The sequence below is a fragment of the Phragmites australis genome, chromosome 3 (assembly GCF_958298935.1).
Source record: "Phragmites australis chromosome 3, lpPhrAust1.1, whole genome shotgun sequence".
In the NCBI taxonomy this organism is placed as follows: domain Eukaryota; kingdom Viridiplantae; phylum Streptophyta; class Magnoliopsida; order Poales; family Poaceae; genus Phragmites; species Phragmites australis.
In genome coordinates, this window is record NC_084923.1 from 40,717,390 (window position 1) to 40,744,182 (window position 26,793).

At 42.6% G+C, this 26,793-nt stretch overlaps 2 protein-coding genes across 3 annotated transcripts; one reads left to right on the plus strand and one right to left on the minus strand.

Moving 5' to 3' along the window:
• Positions 1 to 8,269: 8,269 nt before the first annotated feature.
• LOC133913087 (putative ABC1 protein At2g40090) lies at positions 8,270 to 13,720 on the minus strand. Its single transcript, XM_062356132.1, has 11 exons — positions 13,232 to 13,720; positions 12,953 to 13,078; positions 12,620 to 12,715; positions 12,407 to 12,507; positions 11,623 to 11,659; positions 11,064 to 11,282; positions 10,878 to 10,989; positions 10,373 to 10,464; positions 10,102 to 10,281; positions 9,163 to 9,276; positions 8,270 to 8,691 (listed from the first exon to the last, which is right to left on the minus strand). The coding sequence occupies exons 1-11, from the start codon at positions 13,544 to 13,546 to the stop codon at positions 8,491 to 8,493; spliced, it is 1,593 nt and encodes a 530-aa protein (XP_062212116.1). The 5' UTR covers positions 13,547 to 13,720; the 3' UTR covers positions 8,270 to 8,490.
• Positions 13,721 to 19,459: 5,739 nt separating this feature from the next.
• LOC133913088 (protein yippee-like) lies at positions 19,460 to 22,595 on the plus strand. Of its 2 annotated transcripts, none has more exons than XM_062356134.1 (5): positions 19,460 to 19,816; positions 19,928 to 19,971; positions 21,792 to 21,900; positions 21,975 to 22,030; positions 22,123 to 22,262. In XM_062356134.1, exons 1-5 carry the CDS (start codon positions 19,721 to 19,723, stop codon positions 22,202 to 22,204), a joined length of 387 nt encoding a protein of 128 aa, XP_062212118.1. In that variant the 5' UTR covers positions 19,460 to 19,720; the 3' UTR covers positions 22,205 to 22,262. The 2 variants fall into 2 exon arrangements, with proteins under 2 accessions (XP_062212118.1, XP_062212117.1); XM_062356133.1 differs by having other exon boundaries at positions 19,483 to 19,816; positions 22,234 to 22,595.
• The last annotated feature ends 4,198 nt before the right edge of the window (positions 22,596 to 26,793 follow it).

Here is a 26,793-nt window from a genome sequence, read left to right on the forward strand (position 1 = left end):
AAGCCCTAAAGACTTTTTTACCCCCCAAACCGACTAGCCACACCCATGACAGTGGAGTTGAGATTTTGACCCAGGTCAAAATCGACCTAAGGCCTCGCTTGAACAGTGTTGCCATGGCGGCGACACCAACTGCCCTCGCCGGCGGCAAATGACAGTGGTGTTCAGCTAGGGGTCAGCGGCAGTAGCATCAACGCACACATGTGGATCCATTTGAAGCACACGTGGCCGACAGCGATGACCAAAATGCGGCTAGCGATGGCACACGGCGGCGGCGCGTGCATAGGGATAAGGCGGAGGAACACAGGCTTTGGCCGAAGGCATGGTAAGTTGCAATAGGCAAAGGGAAAACTGGCCAGGCGGACCTTAGGCCAAGGGCCTAGCCATGGCATGGCCGGAGGCGTGTGGCCAGAGGCGGTGGTGGTCGGCGTGCATGGATGATCGTGCCGATGACAGGCTCAAGACAAAAAGCACGTGCAAAAGACTCAAGCGAGCACGGGGGAGCTCACCAAGCTATGGATTTAGGAGATGGAGCAGTGGCGAGATGGTGTGATGGTGAGCGGTAGAGAAGAGCCGCTAGAGTTGGAGAAGAGAGGGCACAAAGGCTCGATTCAGCGGGGAAAGGATGGGGCTCGCGCGGGAATCCATTGGAAAAGACTCTAGAGACCTTCCTCCGTGCTCCTAGCGACTCGGGCTTGAGGGATCTCGTCAGGGGCGCTGCGGATTTGGGCTCGACGGTGGCGCGTGCTACTTTGTGCGCTTGTGCTTTGCTACTCAGTTTGCTATGATGCTCTGCCCAGTCGAGTGAGGGAGAAAGGAGGGAGCAGGGAGGAGATAAGGTGGTGACCGACCTCTTTGGAAGTAGCTCATGGCTGGCCTCAATAGTCAACAAAAATGGCAGCTACCAATGGAGCAGTGCTCGGTCTAGAACAGAGACTGAGATGGGCCCAATGAATAGTGGCCAAGATGACAAAAATATCCCTTTCTCTTCTCTAATCCAAAGGCAGACCCTTCCAAGCTCCAAAATTTGTGGTAGAAATTTTGTGAGATACTATAATTCATGTGCAACCCATTTAACTGGTTTGACCAAAAAATCCTGAGCCAAAATAAAATGAAGTTGCAACATTTTCTAACTTGCTCAGATTTTTAAGGTATCAAATTAAATCCCAAAAATCTAGAAAAAATCACTAATATTCTTCATATGTTATGGACTAATTTCTAAAATTATTTCAAGCCCTACGTTATATAGTAATTTTATGAGTTCCTTCACGTTAAACCACTTCTGATTAAACTTAATAATTTTATTTTTAATTGTATGAAAAATTTGCTAAAACAGATAAACATGATGTTCATGAATGCTTAATGATATGTTTAAGAAATTTGGGATGTTACAGGTGTTCGATACCTGTCATGCACGCTTTGTCCAAAACGGCTTTTCGGTATGTACAGAATATTCCTACTAAATGACTCTGTCCATGCCAATGATATTTTTATTTCTTTTTTGGGTGTTTGAGGCAGAATTCAGTCAATAATTTATGTGGGTTTTATGTATGCGAGTACATGCTCGGATTCACCGTGGACAACTTGAGTAATGATGATGTTGAGGTATGTAAATACATATTTGTCGGAGGGTGAACTCCACAAGGGAGGATCCGGAGGGACCCCCTTTGAGATTCAGCCGGACGGATGATTCTAAATCTACCTCGTACGTGAAATAAATGGGAGTAAATGAGATGCAGGTGGAAGGGATGTTCAGATGCAAGAGGAAACAAATGCTCAGGGGATTTTAGACAGGTTCGGGCCGCACGGAGCGTAATACCCAACTCCTGTATGTATGCTATAAATGCTCAGGGAATACCTCTCTGATGATCTCTTGTGTTACAATGATGTTTGTCTAAGTCTAGAGCTTTGTTAGCTTGTCTCGGTCTTCTTCAGCTCGAGAGACTTTGTCAAGTTCCGTCCGCGCCGAAGTTCTCTTTTTTTTTAGGGCCCTTCTCCGGGGAGCCCGCCCCCCTTTTATACCCTGTCGGGGCGGGTAGTATGCCTAGAAAGGATGGCACGAGTTCCAAAGCGCCATAAGTGGAAAGCAACTATCATGGGTTGCAGCTTGATGTTACGAGGAGGGTTGAAAACGAGCCCCCGTCCGGTCCTGTCGTTATCATCCCGCTTTCCAGCGGGTGCAGCGGGGAGGGCCCACCGGGCAGCCACCGAGCAACCCCGCGTGCCTGCTCGGTCAGAGCGAGCCTGACACAGCAGAGCGGCAGGCGATATGCCTCGAGCCCTGCGACATTATCCCGAGGCGCGCCGGATGACGCGCGATGGGACCCGCCGCATTGAATGTCCCCATGCCTCCCTGCCAGGGAGTGGCAGGGGCTGACAGCAGGCGTGGGGGAGTGGTTGTAAGTGACAGGCCACGCGTCCTCTTAAATGCAGCATCGAGCCTCTCACCAATTGACACCTCACCACTGAGCCCTTGTGGGGACCACCGGCGAAGAACTTCTCAGGTTCTCGGGGAACTGCGAGTGCTCGGGGACTACTATTCGTAGCCCCAAGCACTCTCTCCCGGATATGCCCTTTCTTGGTCCTCGGGGAACTCGGGTACTCGGGGACAACTGTTCATGGCTCCGAGCGCCCTCTCCCGGAACTGTGTCTGCTCGGGTCATCGGGGAACTCGGGTGCTCGGGGACCACTGTTCATAGCCCCGAGCACCCTCTTCCGGAACTTGTACTTCTCGGGTACTCGGGGAACTCGGGGACCACTATTTATGGCCCCGAGCACTCTCTCTCGGAACTCGGTCTTCTCAGATCTCGGGGAAAAGTCCCCGAGGGAAGGCATCACGTGGCACTCTGCTGTCCTGGCCTCGGGACTCGAGAACCCCCGGTTCCCATGTTACCGACAATATTGATGCCTACTTTTCATTATATATATATATATATATATATTCAAGGATTAATTTCTTTGATTCTTCTAACGGTAGCACCTCAAGCTGAACACAAGTCGATTACTAATCAATCAAATAGTAGCAATTCAAGAAAACTCGTCAGGTTCATTTTTGATGAGGTTATCAATCTAAAAGGCGAGTTTCAAGAATTGGCTCTGTGTAAGAGTCCTTTGTCAAACACTGGTGATAAAGATTTATCAATACATTCTAGTAAATCTAAAAAGTAGAATTATGATTGAAACTTGAACTCTGATTTTAAGCCTTGTAGATTCTTATTGTCAACTTGTTGCAAACTATGTTGAATGACATGTGATTTGTGTACATATATTTTGTTAATGATATGTGATGGTATGAGAATGATATCAGAATGCAAAACTATTATACGATGTTTTATGTATATATGTTGTTGTGTACTGTTGTCGGCAAACATCCAAATTTTAAAGAGGAGGATGTTGCTATCACTATTACTGCCATCTCAATAAAGCCAGTTATAAGCTAATAGTGATCATATGTTCTGTCGTAGTGTGATTGATTACATGCATAGAGCCCTAGTAGCGAGCAGGTACCTCGAGCATTTCGTTTACCATAAACGAGGCGAGCAAAACGTCACGAGCGTGCGAGAAAACAGGACCGGCCCACAGCAGCGCCCCTTGGATTTTCCTCCGGCCGGTACCACTCCCACCGGGCACTGCACTGCCCCTCGTGCCGCAAGTGGGCGCGCACCAGTCGTGCCAATGCAGTGCAACAGATTAACCGCCGCCGCAGAACGTGCGTGCTGCCCTGCCCCCTCTGCCAGTTTGCCCCGACTGCCTGCGCGCGCGTCTTTTTGGCCACTTGCCTGCGCCCCAATGCGGGGGCCGGCGCGCAAGCTAGCTGGATAGCGCTACCCCGCCCTGCCGCGCGCCGGTCGCTTGGCTGCTTCGTCCGGCTGGGCTGGCTGCCGCATAGCCCCCCGGCGCCTACTAGACGAAAAGGTCGGGCGGACTGGTGTAGTGGACGGGCCAATTATTGGGGAGCAAGCTACGGGCACAGAGGCGCTACGACGGCGTACGTGCTCGCACTCACAGTGCGCACCGGCGTTCTGCGCGCGCTTGCCCAGTTGCCTCGCTGCAAAAAAGCAGCCTTCCTTTTTGTGCCTTTGCTGCCCCCTCGGCGACTCGCGGCCTGGCCTGGCTCATCCCTCTGCCGCGCGGCGCAGAGGAGACATGCATGCGTACCCTGTGCCTCCACTGGGAGATGCGTATGCCGATGCGTGCCCTCACGAGGTGGTGCCATTGGTGGGGTTTGCTGGTACTGCGACAGTGGCGCCTTTTGTCCACTTGCGGTGGCGTCCCATAATTTGCGTTGCGCGAACGAGAGAGGACGAGGTTTGCTGGTACGGTCCCGCGGGTGTACTGACCAGGTACGGCACGTGTTCCAGTAGTCGAGAGGGGAGAGGTGAAAGTAAGTTCACGTGGCGAGTTCAAAACTGGATGAAATTTGCTCAAATCCGGGTGGTTAGTCAGTCAGGGTATACAGACACACCACCATTCTTTTACAGTAATAATCTCCAACCTTAATGGGAGATCTTTCTTGTAAACAAACTCTTTGAATTTTGAGTGGATTGCACAAGACACGATATTTTAAAGCCATATTATCACGTTACACTAGGTTTAAGCATCAAGTAAATTGCACCACAAGGACATAAACTTGCGACGTGGGTGCAACTAGATCCAACAACTTGAAAAGTAAACATTTACGTCCACAAACTTTTAAGACCGAGCGAGTCAGGTACAAAGGTGGTTTCACCAATCTGATTAGGCGTCACTACGGGTGATTGGCTCCGATTAGATGTGCGGCATGTGCCACGGATATGGCCGTTTGCGTCTTCTCCATCTCACTCCTCCCTGTCGCTTGTCTCCTTTCTCTCCTGTCAATAATCTGGACTCACCGTTACTCTCTCTCTCTCTCTCTCTCTCTCTCTCTCTCTCTCTCTCTCTCTCTCTCTCTCTCTCTCTCTCTCTCTCTCTCTCTCTCTCTCTCTCTCCGTACCAGATTCGAGCAAATTATTGGGAGTTCGGGTGAACTGGTGCCTGCCCAATGGGCGATACTGATAGATTAGTACTGATTACCAACGCGTTGAATCGTCACCTTAGAGGAAGATACATTTGGAATTGGGAGGTGCTGATGGAACCGCCTGCAATATGATACTCCATTTCTGGATCCTGACTGTTGTTTACTTTTCTCGTTGCCGCTTGCAGTCTTGCCTAGTAGACTTGCTGACTTGTTGATGAAGATTAATGCATGGCCGCTGCCTGCCAACATATACTTTCCTGCTTGACACTAGCACGAACTGCCCTTTTCCAGCCAGGAAAACCTTACCCGTAAATACAATTTTTCTGGGTCACCGGTAAATCCAATTTCTAGAAGAAATCGGATTTACTGGAAATTTACCAGACAAATTTTAAAAATATATAAAAATATTTAAATTTTTCGGCATGATTTCCCTAAAAATTGGTTTCAATCCATTTAACATCATAAATAACACAAAACAACAAAGAAATAAGATAATATCACAAGCTCATAACACATTAGAAAGGTATGATTCAAGCATCGCAGTCAAACAGTCACATTGCAACAAAAAAGCTATGAATCACATTGAAAAATTGCAGTCAAACAGTTACATTGCAACAGTTTAAGAGCTTGATGCATTATCCAACTAGTAAAGCCAGCAGATCAATTTTCCTTGCTCAAAATAGGATTAATTCACACCCTGTACAGATCTAAAAATTGCAGTAGCTAGCTGTAGTTGATCCTCGTCTGAAATAATCAGAGACATGATCGATCTGAAGCTGCAACACTGGCCTGAAATCGACGAAACTCGATTAATAGACTTCTGATGATTGTTAAAATTCAGGCACTCTCACTCTCTCTCACGAACTTTGCAAAAATTGAAGCGCTCGTCTGATGAAACTGAAAGAATTCAGGTGTTTGCTGAAACCCTACAGTAGCTGACAGAGTCTGTTTCAGGCTGGTTTTTGTGCTGCTGAATTCGCAGCGTTTTTGCGCTCAGCTGACTTCTGAATTTGCAGCAACCTTGACTGACAGAACAGACCACAGACTCTCCTAACTAACTGAACTACTGAACAAACTCAACCCAAACTACTGAAGAAACTGAAATTATTCAACACTGATCAACCCAACCTATCTTCTCTAAACATCAGCGCACAATCATGCATGTCTGAACTGAACCGTTTCAGTTCAGATTAATTTGCAGAACTGTAGCAGAAATGAACATCAGCGTATCCTGAGCCGAAATCTAATTAACATCACAGCCGAAATTGAATCGCACGTGGTTGTGGCTCACGATCACGGCTCACCATGAATCCTGATCTGCGGCCGCCGGCACGGGGGAGGGGCGCGTTGCCGGGCCACCGGGGCGAGGGACTGAGGGAGGGGCGCGTTGCCAGGAGCCCGGGACTGGGTGCAGGAGCGCGTCGCCGAGCCACCGGGGAGGGGTGTGTGGACGGGCCACTGGGGAGAGGGAGGGCGCGTCCTGTCCGGGGAGGGTGCGGAGCCAGACGTCGAGCACACGGGTGCGAGGGAGGCGACGGCGCCGAGCAGGGCGCGGAGCGACTGGCGGCAGTTCGAACCGTGGAAGGTGAAGTGGGATGGCAGCTGGGAGCATGGGAACGAAAAAATGTAGAAAACGGTTCGAACGGGACGTGATTTATCCTGTCCGTTTTCCGGCCCAGTAACTTGGGTAGTAGTAAAGCCGAAACTTTTCTGGATTGACAGGCCGAGGCGCCAAGTCGAGCCCGAGTCAAGGTGGGCACACCCGTGGATCCAGCCCTCTCCGTTTCTCGCGGCGCTTACAGCCCATGATCCCAGCCGCGTGCGTGCGTCCGTCCGTCTATAATAGCATGACGAGCTTTTTTATTTATATATTATTATTATTATTTAATATTTACAAAAATAAATGTCTATTTTAAAATATTGCGCATCTAGACTACCATAGTCCGTTAGAAAGATGACAACGTCCATCCAACGAGTGACACCTTATAGGAAATACGACGCAACGATCAGAAATTAAATACCAAACTGATATAGTGTCCACATCAACGTGTCACCTAACTAATAGATAACACCTTTGCTGTTGACTGGTGGAAGGGCGACAGGGCTCTGTCAGGGCCCATTGAAAAATGTGTCGTTCATGGCGATACCTTTTCCTATACAGGACCAACGTCAACTACTGCGGCAACGAAGAGATAGCCATTGACTCAGCCAGCCACAATTATGCCGACAGCAATGGCAACGTCAAGAATTATGCCGTCGTCGGAACATGCCACAAGGGTGGCAATGGCAATGGCAATAGCAATATGTGCAGGACGCCGCTCGCCGCTCATGTGCAAGGTGTGTGGCACAGAGTGCTCCACAGGGCGCTTGCTCGGTGGGCACATGAGGAAGCACCGGAAGCGGCCTGCGCACGGCGGCGACGAAAGGGAGACCGGCGAATCCTGCGACGGACTGGGACTGCCAGATACCTTCGGCTCGGCTTTTCGGCGCTGATATTTGCTTGCAGAGAGCTCTGGTGGTCCCGGGGGAACAATCAACGGACATGGTACGCACGTTCTGATTGAAGCTGATCTGCGGAGTCTGGATCATCTCCAAGAGTCGTCGACTAGACGAATAGTTCGTGCAATTGTGTTACTAAGATTTGAAGATAAAATAGACAGATTATGGTTATACACAGCAAAGGTTTTAGAGTCTGGCAAATATGGTATACTAAATAGGGAGAAACTCAGGCGTGTACAAAATTGCAGGATTTCTTAGTAATACAGCTTTGCTTTGCTAGAACGAAGGGTGAACAAACGATTCTTTTGATTAAGTTTCTGTATTTGCAGCTTCTCCGCTGCTTGCAATGGATGTTTCTGTTTCCTTCTTGGTTACTTAGCTACCGCAAATCGTTTTTGTTTGTCTGACCCTCGACCACGGATCCACGATGAATATACGCAACTCATCTCTCTTTCAAGAAATGTTCAAAACGTAAAGGTTTGGCAGTTGCCTACTTGGACTTGCTTCATCACCAACTCACAAGAGATTTTGTCTACACAGAGGAAAAAAGAAAATTAAGATCCCCACAATAATGATCTGCATTTACAATTTTCAGCAAACCAAATTTGTTCCAAATCAGTGCAGACTCCCGTTCAAGAAACAGAGTTTGCTCTTGCATTTGTAGCATGTAACGAACACAGCACATTAAGCTGCCATGTGCCGAATCCATCAAATAGTATTTACACTGTCCAAAGATGGCATTATGTATACTTGTATAATTGTATTCACCTTTCAGAGTCAACATAAAGTTATATCATAGTGGCATTATATTGTACTGGTGAGTGTACCATCATCATGAAAAACGATCAATCATGGTGAGACAATGGTCGGCCAAAGAATGACTTATACAAAAGAATGGCAATCTAAACTAAATGCCAAGTTTCTCTCAAAAGGGAATGAACTAAATGCCAACTTTGCATTTCCACCACTCCAAAAACTGTTGATAAGCCGAGCTGTTTTTAGCCAAGCAACAAATTCCTAAGTTGCATAAAACACAATAGCAGCTTCAGACTAAAGAATCGAGCTTCCAGCAAAACTTCCTCCAGCCATATCATTAATTTATTTAGAAAGGACCTCCGATTCATCCTTTTAGCATTTAGCACTGCTTCAGAAGAGATCCGTCCAATGATCATAAATGATTCCAAGGAAGTACCTCCAACCTGTCAAAGGAGTTCACGTGTTAATGGGATTTATTTGCTCTTAGCGTTTCAGATGCCAGATCCAAATATGTGATGAGTGAAGATTGAATTAACCCCTGGTATATGAAGGGAAAAAAACATGTACGAAGATAGGCAATTAGAATTTAGCCAAAAAATTACATTGCTCCTCTGTAGTCAATTGCTGTTACTGCCCAAGTTAGTATAATTTCAAGCTGTGTAACAACTATAACAAAACCCAAGCTCAATCCCATGCTTCCCGTTTTATAGAAATCTTTTTGCAGTACAACTAGAAACTTTGCATTAACAAAAGGTAAGAGCCAATACTAGCTGGGACAGAATGACAATAAAAAGCTGAAGGGAAAAGGACTATAACAATAAATGTAGCGTGCCATCAGAACTTACGTGTTTTATTCTGGACAAAATGAGAACACGCACATTTATACTAGATTGATAGTAATTCCATACACTTACCAGGGCATGATTGACTGCACGTAAACAATCATTTGTTTTAAGCATCAACAAGATGACCCTTGGTAGTCTCCTCAGGAGCTCCGAGATTTCAGAAAAATATAAGGAAGCATACATCTGTTCTCAAGGAACAAGCAATTGAGTAAGGATGGATCATCACCAAGGACCTCAAGATCCAAGAGACTCTATTGACAGGTTTATAACGAAAATTAACAGATGAATTCGAATCCAATTATCTAACATTAGAATACATGCTATAGAGAGCAAGCAAGAGAGGAAAAACTACATCATAAAAATATTAAAGAAAAGAATTGATGAGCAAGGCGAGTCTCAGCCTATATACATAAAAAAGAAAGGGCACTCAATACAAATTGGGAAAATCTAAGATTTTAAACTTTGTTCATGTGGCAAGTAGTGTTACATGGACACCCGGTGTCCAATTTTTTTTGCCGAATCGGACACCCCGTATCCGAGTCGGATTCGACACCCGTGTCGGATTCCGAGTTGTATTTCGCGTGTCTAAATTTTCTTTGCTGAATCGGACACCCGAATATTAGTCAGATTTCGACACCCGTGTTCGTATCGAGGTAACACTGGTGGCAAGTAGGTTTAGATTCCAAGTAAAACGTTATCTAGTGAATATGTATTCCTTTGATCCCATTTATAGCGAGTCTGGGCTGATGTTTGGTGATTCGACAGTTTGTTATCAGTTTTCTTTCTGACGATAGTGTCAAGAAGATTCAAAGACCTGGTAATTTGGCTAGTAACAAGCAAATCACCAGCAGCAATATCAAAATCTTTCAAGCATTGCATGATGGCAACTTCATAGCCCTACAAGTCCTGATGTACTGCTTAATGAATGATGTTCATTTGCACCGTTAAATTTATTGTGGTACCATGGATGACCATTGGGGACACATAAGAATGTACAACATATATCACCTGTAGTTCAGAATAATCGGTATTTTTCCCATCCAGGACAAGATGATCAGGAGATGGGTCAATCACCCTTTTCCATGGCCTCATCGTGAGAACACCAGCAAAAAGTGCATGAAGATCCTCCCCTGCACCTAGTTTGACACTGTTCTCCTTAATTGCCTTTTCATCAGCAAAAACAAGGGCCTGCATTGAACAAATGTTGCAGAAAATAATCAGTATCAGCTACTGACTGGTAATCAGAGAACTAGAAAAGAAACTGTAATAGCACTGTCACCTTCCAAAGAGAAGCATAGTTTATCCTAGTAGCATGATCAAGCTCTTTGTAAAGACCGTGATCGAGAAGAATCAATTGTGGCCTTTTCCAACCTACATTTGAGTAATATTTTGTAGGAAGTTAGCCATTATAATGCTTCGGATGACCTATCCAACAAATCTAAAATGTTGGAACAGAGAAAGGTGATGTTGCCATATAGAAAGCAACAACCACGTATAGAATTGCACATCTCATCTCATTCAGCATAGCATATTTTATTGTACTGGTGACCATGACATGATGAAGCAACCTACCGTTCTTTTTAGAGCAACTCTGCTACCCATCTATGTAATGACTAAACATCAATAACATGCACTGTTATAGAATAAAAAATGAAAGCATCATTAAATTTATTGTTGAATTATCATTTTTCGGATAGGTGACCTCCGATGCACTTCAGGAAAGCAAAAGGTAAATTAAATGTCTCCTCGGTTTTATTTGTGATGCTAGAAATAAAGATTCTCACCAAAAAAAATTCTGCTGTCTTGTGGCATGGATCGGACCATCATATTGGCAGCATGAGGATCACAATGAACAAAACCATGCTTGAAAATCATCTCAGCAAATGCTTTAGTCACCTAGACAACTAAGTGAGTATTTGTAACAAAATCACTGGTACGATTTCTCAAATTATTATATTGTGGCAACTTACTAGGTTTGAAACATCAACCGGGTGAATTCCAACTTCTTTAATGCCATGAACATCTGTTACCTCCTTGGCATCCATAAACTCCATGGTGAGAATTCTAGATGTGCTGAGATTCCAATAAACCTTGGGGGCATATATGCTAGCCGCAATGTGAGGAGACAACCTTCTAAAGTTTTCCAAACATTTTTCGCTGTTTCTGGCCTCATTCAAGAAATCTAATTCCTGATAATCAGAGCAGCTAGTTAGTATACTCCACATTTTTTTAATATATGTTCTTTTGACTTCAGCACGCCATAAATTGCATTGAATTCAAGTTTTAAATGAAGAGACCCAACTGGAAAGAATATCGATTAGTCCAAAAATTAGTATCAATAGGACAGCAATCATAGGCATAAATAGACTGGTTCTTAAAAAAGGCATAAATAGACTGAACAATTATGATGAATCATAACAGAAGGTTAATGCATTTGGTAACAAGCAAAAAGAAAGAATAAAAAGAAGTATACAAATCCAAGAGGTGATAGCAGGGAAATTGTATTGCCAGGCAAGATTAGGAAGGTACCTTAGGGGCACTTTCTCGAACTTCATCAACTAACCACCTGCATGAACAGTTATTCAGTAATAATGTAAAATGAGCACTGCATGGAAAATTGAAAAGCATTGCAAGCAAGAGTTTACAGTCACATTGACCTAATATGAGGTTATGAGCTCTGCACCCAAATCATGCATTGCCTATGAAGAGGTAGGAACAAATGTTCCAACATACAAATGGATATCATGCTGCATGTCAGGCCACAAGATATAATCGTTTGCCCCGTTTATGCTGAAACAAAATCTTCACAACACTTCCAGTTATGTAGAATACAAATGCAAGACCTCCCCCCCCCCCCCCCTAAGAATTTAATTGTGAAGGAGGCATCTTCCAATAGAACTCCACAGTATCTATGGGGCATTCTACAGGTTAAGAATCAGATATATATGGCTCTATTAGCAACTACTAAGTAGCAAAACATAGCATTAGTCAATCTCAAAATTTAATTCTAATTCAAAAATCACAAATTATCCTTTTCCTTTATGAAAAACACCAATACACCCTTAATAGGAGTGCACTGATCAGATAACTAGGGAACTTGGAGATCAAATTTTCCATTTCTAATTAATAATTCGAGCTCTAAAGATAAGTATACTCAGAGAAATGACAGCCTTGTGTAATTAACCAAGATGACAACCCTCTAGGACATGCTTTACCTCGCTACTAGTTCAGCAAGACATGCCATTGTTATAAATTGAACAAGAAAAAGTAAACGAGTTAACAAAAGAAAGTTGCTACTATTCACAAGTGGTACCTGTAGTCAAATGTAGGGAAAATATAATGCAGAACATTCACCAACAAATCAACAGTGGCTATATCTACAACACCAGTGTCTTTCAGGTGATCATGTTGAACCTGGAGATCAAGATAGGAAGAGACAGTGTGAGGAAGAAATCAAGATGGTTAGATTTGACCTCTACTGCCATAACATATTCAGGACGGACTGCAATGTTTCTTAAAACTCAACCTTAACAGCAACTTTTTGCCCATCACGCGTTCTGGCAGCATGGACTTGTGCAAGAGAAGCACTTGCAAGAGGTACAGGATCAAATTCTGCAAAAACCTACATACCAGGAGAAAAGAGGAAAGAGAACTTGAGGTCAAAATTGCTTCCAAATTAACATACGATGCTCTGACCAGCAAAGTACATTATTTGGCACTAGCATCAGAACTCCACGACCGACAAACACAAGATTGATAATACATCATCGATGATTCTCTGTGCACTTCTGCTCCACCTACTCGGCTACCTTATTGCTCAGAACAGTAATGCAAAGAGGATGGCAGGCAAGGCACTAACAGTTTCTGGCGATTCTCCGAGATCCTTGGCGAACACCTCGCGGACCTGCTCGTACGATGAGACCGGACACCTCTTCAGCATCGATTCCCTCATCGTCTGCACGTACTCCTCCGGCACAACGTACTCCTAAAACAAGCAAAGAAACACAACAATCAAATTCCCTCAGCAGCTAAAAATTACGCTATCTCACAGACAAATCCGCTAACGACCATAGCAAAGATCGCACTAAAATCTAATCACACGAATCACTGGAAACAAGCCCAGAGCCAAATTCCATACCAGCTGGGCGATGTGCTGGCCGAGCTTGATGTAGATGCCGCCGTTGCGGAAGCAGAGCTCCTGGAGGCGGTTGGCGGAGCGGAGGTGGGCGCCGTGCTTGGCGCTCAGCCACGCGGGGGTGCCCGGCTCGAGGCCCCAGAGGGACCACTTGTAGTCGAGCGCGATGGTGGCGGCCGTCACGGAGTCGCGGAGGAGGCGCGGGGGCAGGTGCGCGCAGATCTTGAGGGCCGCGGCGGGGTCCTCGGAGTTGGCTACGGCGACCGCGCCGGCGCCGGCGCCCAGCGACAGCGCCGCTGTCGCCGCCCGCCGCCACATGTGTGGTGGGGTCGCGGCTTCTCGCGCTCCTTTCCTCGGCTGCTCGCTTTCTTCCGCCGCAAGATGTTCGGAGCGACGGGTCCGTGCCTCCGTGGAGTCGGCGGGCAGAGTTGGCTTTGTTTCCGACGGGATTCGCGTGTTCGCGCGATCCGTCTGTTTATACCGACGTCACAAGGTTATTTTTTTAAAACACCAGTAACGAAGGATCACATAGCAACTGCTGTTTGAAAATTGAGGAACTCACTGTATGTTTTTGTTATCGATGGGTACATCTATCACTAGTAATCTTGATGAGATGTAAGAGGAATAAAACTAAGATTTAATCCTTATTAAACAGCGGTATATCATCTATCACTAACAATCTTGATGAGATATAGAAATAAAACTAAGATTTAATCCCTATTAAACATAATCACCTTCACTAACCATCGAATCCAAAATTATATTCTCGTCGTCACAAGGTTAATTTGATACGTGTGTCTGGCAGGTAGAAGCGGATGAATTTTGTTTGTTTGAGAACTCTCAAACTTTATTGAAATTTTAAAATACTACAGATCATTTGGGACCGAATACCGGCATTACGAATTTTTCACATGAACCGGTTCCACACCAGTCCGGCAAGTAGCAGCGGATGAATTTTGTTTGTTTGAGAACTCTCAAACTTCATTGAAATTTTAAAATACTACAGATCATTTAGGACCGAATACCATGTTGGAATGTGGCTCATTTAAAAATCCATTTATAAGAATGCAAAAATAAGAAGGTTTAGTCTCATATTATCAAAGCACAACTTAAATACTTGAGTTCTCTCGTCTCATTGAAATAGAGAAAATGAGAAAGAAAAAGTATACTTTGCTATATTCACACGCACGTGCGCGCGCATATTCGCGTATTTTTCGTGTGAATATCCACGTGACTTGTGATCAATGTCATAATTAATCATTTTAATCGTGATCAATACCTTAATTCTGAGAGTAATTGGTTGGTTATGGAGGCAGCCAATTAGTGGGCAATTTATGAGAGAAATAGCTCTAAAAGGGCAGCCATTTCCCTATAAATCCTGAAGACATCCAGACTTTGGAGGACACGTCTCTCTACTCCACAGTTTCTTCTCCACCCATCCAGATCACTGTCTTATGTGCTGTGCTGCCGGAACTCGCCGGCCCTTCTCCTTGCCGTGCAAGGTTGGAGGGTGAGCGGTATCTCCGAGCCTCTACCGTCGTGAAGCCCGCATGAGGGACGGTAATAAGGTTTCTGGGCAGCGCACCTGCGCGACCGCTCTGCACTGCTTCATCTACGATCTGCACGGTAGCGAATCGACACATCATCAACTTCATCCCTTCATCAACCCGACTGTGAGTTCTTGATGAATATGATGAATTTTTGGTACTGTTGCTTGCTGCTAGGGTTAGAAGTATGTTCATCTGTTATAGATCGTGAAATATGCCTTTATATAGAATCTGGAATTAGATTTTTGCGCATATTACTAACATACCGGCATTACGAATTTTTCACATGAACCGGTTCCACACCATAGGATAAAAAGAAATTCTTATATCCAAATGGGACTAGGTCTGGTTTTGGATTACTCAAAGACCAATCATGTTACTTCGTTACTCTTCTTTTTATACCCCTTAGGTATGTCTTCCACGTCCTCCGAGCCCGTCGCCGACCTCACATTTGCCCTCATTTCTGCGAGCCTGAGCCATCTCTAGAGCTTGTCACTGACCTCGCCGTCTATCGAGCCCATTGTCGACCTCATCGTCTTCCGAGCCCGTCATCCCATTTTCTCGAGCCTGAGCTATCTACTGTCTCCCGAGCCTATCGTCCCCATCTTCGTTTCCCTAACTAAACGAGTGGCAAGTTGAGTATTCAAGATTGTGGCAATAGATATATTTAAATGAGTGGTAGAAAACACATTTGCTTCAAAATGGTTGTGTTTTTGTCATTCATTTAGATTTACTATTGTCACTTGGATAGAACAAGATATAAAATGGATGGTACAATACTAATGTATCAAGAGTTCTTTGACTTATGGTGCAATACTACAATATTAGATCCCAAGCTAGAGGGCTCCTGTTACAACAGTTTTACAACAACCATTCTTATTTTGTCATTGCAGTTTCAAGAAGATTGTAGTTTCAAATTAGGATCAGGCTTGAGCATGGGGATCAATGTGTCTTACGGTTCAAAAACACTCTAACATGAGCTAGGTGTTCTAAGCAGTTTTGCCCAATAGGACACATTTATCTTAATGCTGCTTAAGATTCTACTGTGAATTTAGAATTAGATATAAAATACTTTACCATGAACATTTCATATTCCCATATCGAAGAGTTCGTAGTAAAGTATTTTTGCATATGTGGATAGATTATCACAGCTGGTTCAAGGCATGAACCGATATTGATAGTTAGGTTATCACTATCGGTTCAAAACTTGAACCGGCAATGCTAATCCATAATTATCAATTTACTATTGGTTATCACTGCTGGTTTTGAAATCGATAGTAATAATATGCTATGTAGTAGTGGAGGTGGATGAAAGTCATGTGAAGAATACGAAGTGAATAGAAAATCATATTACTAAGATGCAAAAGGTCAAAAGTGGAGAAATAAAAATATGAGATAGAAACATTGCAATTATCTTTTGTTGTCAAAATTCTCGACTATGGTTTTGCTATCTTGCACATCTAAACCTGACCTCATAAAGTTAAAGTTGCATTCGTGCGTGTTACTATGATCTATGTTGCTCTCAATGCGAGCGAGCTCTTTTGTTGCTGTATTCTCCTTTTACCATAAATATTCCGGTTATCTCTAATCACTGTTATAAAAACCAATAGTGTCAGAAATGCTAGCCTAAGGGGCTATTTTAACCCCGCGCGCCCCACTTGGTCAAGTTAGTTACAGGGTTTGCAAAACCGTTTAAGGTACGGAAAGCGAGACCTAACGTTAACTGAAAAATCACAGTTATTGTGATAACCGCTATAAATCTGACGAGAATTCAGACTGAATCAACCGAACGTTAACCGTTTTGTTTGCATCGGTTACCGAGTGGTTACGCCGATTTATCGAGCACATTTTTCACATTGTCGGTAACCGCTCGATTTTAGCAATTTATCGAGCGATTTTCTCAAATTTTAGTGAAGTTCAACAAAAAAAAATCAAAAAAATGATCAACCTTGTAAAATCGATAACTAATTCATTTGATATTCAAATCAAGTGAAACAATTTTTTTTCCCATAATATGATTTACATGATAAAAGTATTTATACTCATCAATAAGTTGAATATTTTCTGTGAGAAAGTGTATTTTCTAAACCAAGTTAAATGCATAGTTTACTCTTTGCTAATCCAAAAATTATGAAACTAATTTTGTTAGTCTTATTACATGATCCTGTGTCTTTTAAAAATACATGAACTCATGAATTATTTATTGTAACATACATGATTGTGTAAATGTGTTGCGATTAGATTAATTCATAACTAACCTATCACATCTCCAAAATTAGTAAAACCACTTTTATTAGTTTACTTATACTATTCTTTATGCAAAAATAATAATTATAGACATGAAAAAGTTAATTACAGTTTTGTTTCTTAACGTATTCACTTTATGCTTGTGAATTTTATAAAAATTATGGAGAAAATAATAAAATTCTAAATGAAGTGAAACCAATTTTAAAGATCCTCTTAAGATATTCTATAAAAAAATATGTGTTTGTATGTTAAGTTTTTTCCTTAACATGAGTTAATAAATGAGCTGCACGTTTCAGATTTTTTTCTTTTTTTTTTTCAAACTTCCTCCCTATAGAATATGATGCAAACGATATTATTTTTAAAATTTTTTTCACAAAAGGTCTTAGAATAATTTCTAGTTTTTTAGGATTTTTTGATTTTTTAACTTTTTAATTTTTTTTTACTTTTTTGAATTTTTTGAATTCAAATTCAAAAACCATTCGAATTCTGAAATCAAAGCAGAGCGATAAGGTTGGTAACCGTGATTTTTGAGCGATAACCATCGCAATTTAAAACCCTGGTTAGTTATTGTGCTTTCCATGCAATTAAGGTGTTTGTAATAATTTATGTTAGCTAGCTATAAGGAGATCACAATAGATTTTTGCCTCTGTGGAGAAGATAATAAATAAAGAAAGCTAGTTACTAAGTACTAGACGTCTCTAACAATCCATATCAGTTAGCTATAAAGAATATTAAATTATATTTTTACCTATATAGAGGAGAAAATAAATGAACAGAGAGAAAAACTAGCTACTGATCAGTATATAGTCTACTCATTAAATACGATGATATTTTCGCCTATTGCATGTGGACCTAGATTAATTTTGTAGACAATGCTATAATTATATTATTAAAGAAATTAACTATTGTATTGTTTATTGGTGATATAAGCAACTTTTATAAATAACAGCTATCTATATTGTGGAATATATCCTTAGTCAGTCTGTAACGCTCTCCAAGACGCATGTAGACTTTAATACACCCTATTACATGTAGATTCGGGCGCTACAGTGATTTGCGGTGTACTGTTCACGTACTGTAGCAACTCCGGCAGAATCAGCCCCCGGTGCTACAGTACGCTACAGTGTTGCTCACAGAGACTGCCAGAGGAAGAAAAACAATGCCTGTTACTGCAGCAATACTGTAGCAGTGCTGTAGCAATACTGTTCACAGAGGCTGACAGCGGGTCCGGAGAGAGAAAAAGAGGAGTAGAAGGTAAAAAATAGAGTAGCTGCTGGAGATGAAAAAATAAGGGATGCTATAATAGTGATAGGAAATGCTGTAATAGTATTTTAGAGGATGAAAATTTGAGATATTTGCTGGAGATGGCCTTAGAGAGGTAGTCTACCGTGATATCTATATATGACGTGTACAACTCTCGTAGCTAGCAGTTAATTATATTGTTAGAGATACTTAAAAGAAAAGTATATGTCTAATACCATTCACTGGTTAACTAACTAGATAGCTTTCTTAACTAATGAAATGTTCAACCAAGTTTCAAGTCTTTCGACCTTTTTGAAAATTGGAACTTCAACTAGGAAGTTGCGAATTTCAATTTGATAAGACTAGAAAAAGGAAGCTATTCACCCGTTAGCATCTACTAGTAGATAGCAAAATACACCTTTTTAACTGGTTATAGAGCTATTACTGACACCAGGCCTGTGAGTGCGGGCAAAAGCCAGCTCAATTTTCTAATCGTGCTTCAAATAAAAGTTTTTTTTTTTGAACTGAGAAGATATTTTATTAGCTCCAAATCGGGTTACAATCGTCACACATAAGTTGCACGATAATGGATGGAGTATGTCCTAACCATATATTAGACAACATCTCTTTACACACACTTTGCGCAATAAGGTGAGCAATCCTATTACTTCTCAAACATTGGATAATCTCAACCTCATACATCCACGGTTACAAATATCGTCAGTAACAGTTTATTTATCGCGGTTACATGACGATTTGATCCACATCACATTTATAAACCAAACGATTACCGATCAAACTTAAATTTAAAATTTTAAAAAATAAAAAATTAACAAAATTCGATCGTTTTCTACCGAATTACTGTGTGGTTACCGCTAAGGATCCGTAACCGTTTGCAAAACAGTAACTAAAACCCTGCATGCAGCTCATCAGCAAGCATTTTGACCTCTTTCAGAGTTTTTTTCCACACTCATTTTTATTTTATGATTCCTCTGATTTCACTTGGGTTCATGTTTCGACATAATTTTCCCTAACCAAATCAGACTGCCCGAAAAAGTAGTTTTCCAGGAAGAGATTCTAGAGGAGCACCAGAAGCATGCAGAGATGCGGATGAACTATGCTGGATCTGATAGAGCAGCGGCACGCGTCCAGATCCAGAACGGCAGGTGCAGCTCGGTATGCGTCACGCGCAAAGCTGCCCATCCCACGCACTCGCCCTTATCGTTCTCCTCCCCTTCCCCCCACAAGACCCCAACCCCGCCGGCCCACGCCATCCCTCCCCACATAAACAACCCCTCCTCACAGTAAATTTCCTCGCTCCCAATCTCGGCTTCCGAGGCACAGCGCGGCGATCGCGACTGGAGTGGCCCTCGACCCGCCAGCGGCCGCAATCGTCGAGGTATCGAAAGCGATTAGAGTGCTCGGGGAGGGGGAGACGGAGGCGGAGTAGGCGGCGATGGGGCGGCTGTTCCTGATGCACCTGGACGGCAACGTCTACAGCTGCAAGCACTGCAAGACCCACCTCGGCCTCGCCGCCGACATCATCTCCAAGGTCCGTCTCGTTCCCTCGTTCCCTCAGCCGCGTCCTTCGGATAGCGATTTCTTACCAGTTTAATTTCGGCGGCGGATGTGATGAGATTGAGAGTGTTTCGATTCCTTCCAGGCCTTCCACTGCAAGCACGGGAAGGCTTACCTCTTCAACAAGGTGTAAGTGGCCTCCTGTCCCTATCTTTTTCCTCAATTTGTTCGTCGGTTCTAGCTAAGCTCAGGTTGCGTGCGCTGGGAGGTGTGAAGTTGGGGGGAAATGCAACACTGTTCACGTCGATTCCCGCTGGAATGTGATCAACTTCGGACACTATGAATCTGCTAGGCGGTTAATCCTCGTCGCCGCGGCGCTAATTTTGATGTCTCATAAGGCAATATTGAAACCTATTCGCTGCGCCGTGTAGTTGTTTTCGGGTAGTTAGATACTCCTTTCTAAAACCAGAAGAAATTTTACAAGTAGTAATGTGTTTTTAACTTTTGAGGATAATGCCTGCTCTGCTGCTCAGAGCACAAAGCCACTCTTTGGATAAGGAAAATGGGTAAAGCAAGAATACAAAATAAGCCCTCTAAAGTCTAAACTGTACTAGATTATCAGTTGGTGGTTGGATGGGATATGATTATATGTTATAATACCCTATAGGCAAATAACAAGAAATGAAGAGGAATCCATTAGACAAAGAGAAGTGGTTTCTGCCCCCCACCCCCCCGTTTCTTTCCTATTATTCTCTTCTTTTCAAGGGGTGGAGGATATGCTGGATGCACAACCTAGCTTTTCCCTGGGAGAAATCTGTGGGTGGTCTAGTTGCAGTTGATGTGAGTCCTGATTCTACGAGTTCATCATAGATAGTTTGGCTCCCTATGTCTAAAGTTAATATCTAATTCAATCCTAAACACCTACATTCATGCAGCAATAATCTATATTGTAGAAGTACAAGTATGCTGCCCACCTTTCTCAGCACAATACATTTTTGGGAACTGATCTGTGATTCGGTGTATGGGATTTAATTATGTAGTCATAACCAAAAGCCATGAGTTAAAGATCTCGCAAGTGCAAGTTTTAGGAAAAAAAAAATTAGAGCTCACTTTGAGTCCACATCATGGGCTTGTCCACATCATGGGCTTGACGCAGCCCATATGTGAGGGTTAGTATTGATGGGTATAATCCCACCCTTTCCCACTAGCTTAAGCTTTTGACTGAAGTGGTTGGCACATGGAACTCAATACATATGTTTGAAGTTTATGTGGGATGCAATTCCTAACAGCTTTGGTTATTCCATAGAACCATACGATGTCCAAAGGTCAATGGACCTTCTAGAGGTTTGATTCTACTTCTTTGGTTCGCAAAAAGTTAAAGTCACAATTTCTCCTAATTGCTTTGTTTCCATCCCTCGTATGTGCTGGACTAGCTTTCTGTGAATTAACTGTATCTTGCCTTGTATGTCACTATCAGAATATCTGGACCTAAGGTTCTTAGTTGGAAAAGGAAATGTAGATGTGCATGTAGGAAATGGGACATGCAGGCTTTTCCGTTATTGGACACTTGTTCCTAATACAAAGCTTCCTTTGGATGGAATTAGAATTTTATCAAGTATTTACCCAAGATATTCCGTCATATACTCCAGCTATCTGCATATCTTTTCCTAAAAAGTACTTGTGTCTGATAGAAGCCCACTCCATACCAGGGGACAATTAAGGTAACTAGGTAAGCCTAATCTCAGGCAAAGTAATCTATGGATTGCCATTTGCGAATACTCTAGTGTTATCAGAATCTGGGGGTTGCCTGTTCAAACTTCAGGTGCAGTAGGAAAAAAAAGTAGACATAACGGTGTCTAAACAATTAAATATCAAAACAGTTCATTAACTCAAATTTTATCTATTTTGCTATTGGTAGATTCTAAGGTGCAGTTTTGATTGAGAGTTATATTCGTACAGTATTTTGCAGCCTGTAGAATGTATCATTAACTCATGCCTGCTATCTCCAGTTTGAATGTGACTACTGGAGTAAAAGAAGATCGCATGATGATGACAGGGATGCATACTGTCTCTGATATCTTCTGTGTTGGCTGTGGTTCCATTGTTGGATGGAAATATGTAAGACCTAATGATTATTTTGTAATCTCCTGTGTATTGCTTGGCATCTAAGTTCTATGATGTCCCTTCTCTAGGAGGCTGCACATGAGAAGAGCCAGAGGTACAAGGAAGGAAAATATATTCTGGAGAGGTGATTATCACAGCATTTTGTCACAGCCTCTTTGCTTTTGCTATATGAAGTTCATATTTTTATTGTTCTCATCTCTGTTCAATCAAGTTCAGGACTCGTGACAAAGTCATTGTCTGCCCGGTCCAGTGGCGCATAAGGCCACTTGTTGCAACTTTGTTGTCAGTCTTTAATTAAATTCGCGGGAGTAACCTTTTATTGCGCAGGTGTAAGGTGTCGGGCCCTGACGGAAGCCAGTACTGGGTTACACATGATGCACATTTCGGTGGAAGCGACGCTGATGATGTATGAAGCACAGTTCAACGAGCTCAAGCTTGTTGTTCATCCCCTGTAAATAACCTGAGTGTTGTTGGTCTTTAGTTTGCTCGGGGATTGCTCCCATTGAAAGAATCCCCGGCATAAATTGTTGTTCTAGGTGACCTGATCACCCCTCCCACCTTCCCTGGAAGTTGTTGGGTATTTCCGTCTGTCTGTATATGCATGTAATCTGTGTTGCTTATAGCCTCTCAAGTTGTATCCCGGGAATGCCAAGCGCCGATGACCAAATAAAAGTTGTTTCTCAAGTGTATGGTCTGATGCCCAGCTGGGTATGAAGGTATGGACATATGAGAATTATGTGTTTGGTTCCTGGTAAATATTAAGAGTTGACGTCCGAAATCTTTCTAATCTAGCCGACTAACCAATCTAATTGCGAGGCTATTTTTAAGATATAATTGTATTCACAATGCAACTGTCATACGCCAACAAATAAAGTTGAGTTTTATTTGATATACAGCTATAGTGTCTATGATTCAAGATATAGGATCTACCTAAGGATAAATTTAGTACATTATTTCTCTACTATACAAAGTATAAATTGGTTCTTGTATCATATCTTTCCTCTATTTTCTTCTAGTCTAATAAAAAACTTCTAAATTTTGAATCTCTCCTATTTAAAAAAAATGAGTAATCCATATATTGTCAGCATTTTCCTGCCTTCGCTTGGCTCTTCGTCCACCCGCTTGTCCGCCTGTCGCGCCCCCAGGATCCCTCGCCACCGCCACTCTGCTCTTCGTCCGCCCGCTCATTCGCTCGTCGCGCACCCAGGATTTGTCGCCGCCGCCACTCCGCGCACACCCTCCCGTGCCCATCCCTCGCCACCGCCACTACACGCACGGCATCCCCCGTCCAACAGACGAGGTCTCAAATAGATCCCACCCGACACTCACACGTCGCACTTCCCCACCACGCCCGTCGCACACACCCCCCGTGCCCGTCACTCACCGCTGCCACTCCGCTCCGCGCTCTCGTTCCGCTCGCACGCGACCTCCCCGACGGCGGCTTCCGTGACCTCCCCGACCACACGTCTGCGGCTTCCCCAGCCTACCCGACCACACGGCGACGGTTTTTGTGACCTCGTGAAGCCTCCTTGACACCACCGCCAACCGCAGTTTTTCGATCCGTCTCCCCCGCACGAAGCCCAGCGCAAGGCGCCATGTGACTGGGGTTACAACGGGATCGCGTCCTGATCGGTGAGTCCCAGCCCCCACGACAAGCAACAACAGGATTTTATTTGAAGTAAAGGCACATCTGTTGTGCGTTTTTTTTAGAATTTTCGTATGGTATCTGATCTCTCCTAAGTTGAACAGTTATAAAATTGCCTGGCTGGCAGAATTATTATTGGAGCCGGCCGATATACTTTTTGTCTTAGCATTTTTTAATTACTGTCTTGGCAAATTAATAGCGAAGTGGTATGCACTGAAAATTATAATAATGTAGCCAAGAGAATTGCTCAATAGTTGGGACTTGGGATTAGGGCCGGTCCGGAGGGTGGTCGAGCGGTGCGACCGCCTCGGGCCCCAAAATCCAAAGACCCCGTATGTATATATATACTGTGTATATCGGTCTAAAAGAAAATTAAAAAAATTAGATCTAGACGATTTATATTTAATAATGGGGCCCTATTTTTAATCTCGTCCCGAGCCACCGAAATGTCAGGACCAGGTCTGCTTGGGATGCTCTCCTTAATCCAAGAAGGAATCAGGAACTTGTATTTTGATTGGATTAGCTGTCTTTTACACCAGTCTCTGAATAAAATTCAGGCCAGGCCTGAAGAAAGATATTTGAATTGTGACAGTGAATTGAGTTCACAAAGGTTGTGCCTCAAACAAAATACAGCTGAACAGTGTTTATGTTTGCTTATATCTGATTTAAGCATTCCAATTGTTAGCCCGCCCTATGTTCTAAACGTAACAAATGGTCAGAGTGGACTACTGGCAGGTGTTCCTCATAGAATCAGAATATAGCTTATAAAGTTCAATATCCTCATACTGTTACTTCTGCTAAATACAAGATCATGGTGTTGTATATGTGTTGCAGTGTTCTTAGGATCATACTTGAATTCAATCTCAGACTTTGTAGCTGGCTGCTTACAGCAGTGGGTCCCGAAGCTAAACATGATGCTATTTGGCTTGGCTGGAGTTTGCTGGGAGCTTTGGGTTGTTAGGAACACGATACATAGAGTGATACTAATCTCAAGCCCACTGGATGCCATTATTAACTTTCAGTAAGGAGTTTGTGATGTATAATTATTTAAAACTTCAGCAAGATAGACATGCTATACTCATACTTCTAATTTAGTAGACGCTGAAATCTTTAGTCATTCTTTTTTATTGAGAAAGCATATGGAACTTCGTGTCAATGAACAGAAGCCTTTTCTACTACTGGATCATATATATTAAGTTTTAAATAGTCTTGCTGCTTAAGAAATTCTTTATTTGTATCTTGTACCATTTCAACCTTTGTACCATTAATATTTCGTAAGAAAAATATTCTTCCTCCCACTTATATTTTGGAGAATATTCACTGCAAAAATGTTTATTGGCAACATTTTGGGTACCTTCACTATCTATGCCTATTTATACTTTACACCTGCACATCCTTAACTTACAAATACTCATGCAGGAACAAACTACGATGATGATCAGAGTCAAGATTTTGTCAACAGCGCCAGTAATCCTTACCGTCAATTTGTCGTGATAGACTGAATATGATTCCAGTGAAGTATTGGTCCATACTTTTATGTTCCGGGAGCCTGGAATGATATGGGATTTTTATGTAACACTTGCCTAACGAAATGCCTTGTACATGTTCTGTATGTTGATGTTAATTTCAAATTAATTTGGTAGCACTTTTGTACCTATGGCGTTCCAAATAATTCTGAATACTCGCTAATAATAATCATTATTCAGTACCACAACTTTGTATCGAGATTTAGTCAATTTATTTAAGTGGGGTGCTGAATTGGGGAATTTCAGAACGAGATCTCATGTTGCGATCTCTTTGTTGGGGTGCTAAATTGGGGAATTTTAGTACGAGATCTCATGTTGGTAAGGGATGCAATTGTGGAAGTGTTCGGTAGAATATTTGTATTCTCATATGTCCACATGTGAGTACGATGTACATCTTTTTGGCATCTTGACGTTGTTTTCAGTTCGACAATATCTCAATGTTCTTTTATCAGGGTTATGTCACACTTGCTATGGTGTCATGTCACTTTTGTTTAACAAATTTTTAGCGTCCGTTGCAACGCACGGGTAAAAAACTAGTAATTTATCTAAGTTTGTTATTCACCCCTCACCCTCCAATTCCTTTACCTTATTACCGACTATATGTATGGGATTTGCTTTACTAATAAAATAAATAAAGAAATTATGAAAAAAATTAGTGGATAATCTTTTTTTTATCCGATATCAAATCAAACTACGACATCCCTCCTGACATATTCGTTGGACAGCGCTCTTATAATGCATTCACATCTTCATATTTAAGTTAGTGCTTAATATTACTATGTCTAATATTTACGTTTTCGTTATAATGCAGGTGCACTTATCTAGTTTACGTATAAAATGGGATAGCTCAATTTAAATACTGCAAGACTCCCGTTGTGTCGTGCGGTATACTTGTATGCCGTGTATTGCGTGCCTATTTGAGTATTTGTGCTTCTGCGGTAATTTGTTGTTTCGCCACCAAATCTTAACATTAAGTTCGCGTAGACATCCTCTCCCCATTGTGGCCGTAAAAGAAACATCGCAAGACTGAATCAGCTAGCTTTTTTCCTGCAACGAATTTTAAAAGGATTAACCAGCCAGTTTAATTTCAATGAAACTGTGCGTCAACGTACTCAACAAGCTTCTTCCAAAAGAAAAAGCTAATGCGATTAGGAAGATTGACTTCCAGGATCCAGATCGGTACAGCCCAATGTGCCGGGGTCAAGTACGGCATGTTTCGATGTAAGCGGCACCTTGGGACGTAGATGGGCAATGACGAGTAATTTTGGATCACTATTTTAGAGTATATTTTTAGTTTAACTGAATTAGTTCTGGCTCCACCTAATGAAAAAGAAAAAAGAAAACTTCTCTGTCATGTATTTGTTAGTCGATCGCCATCCGCGATCAGACCAGGTCTTTGCCGAGCTCACCAGCTAAGAGCATATGCAACTATTAGTGCTAAGAAGAAACTAAGAGAGAAATAAGTTACTATTGGTGCTAAAAGGTATAGGTATAGATACTAAAGTCAAAATACATGGCATCAATAGTAACGTTTGCTACTGGTGCTAATTTCCTTTAAATAACAAAATAAATTATTTAAAATCATTTTAATATCTATAAATGGGGTGCTAAGGGATAATTAGAAAGTGCTAAGAGTTGCAGTGCAAGATCTCAAGAAAGGAAAAAGTGAAACATAGCATGTCATAAGAGCGAGGTGAGGAGGCTCTGCCCTACAGC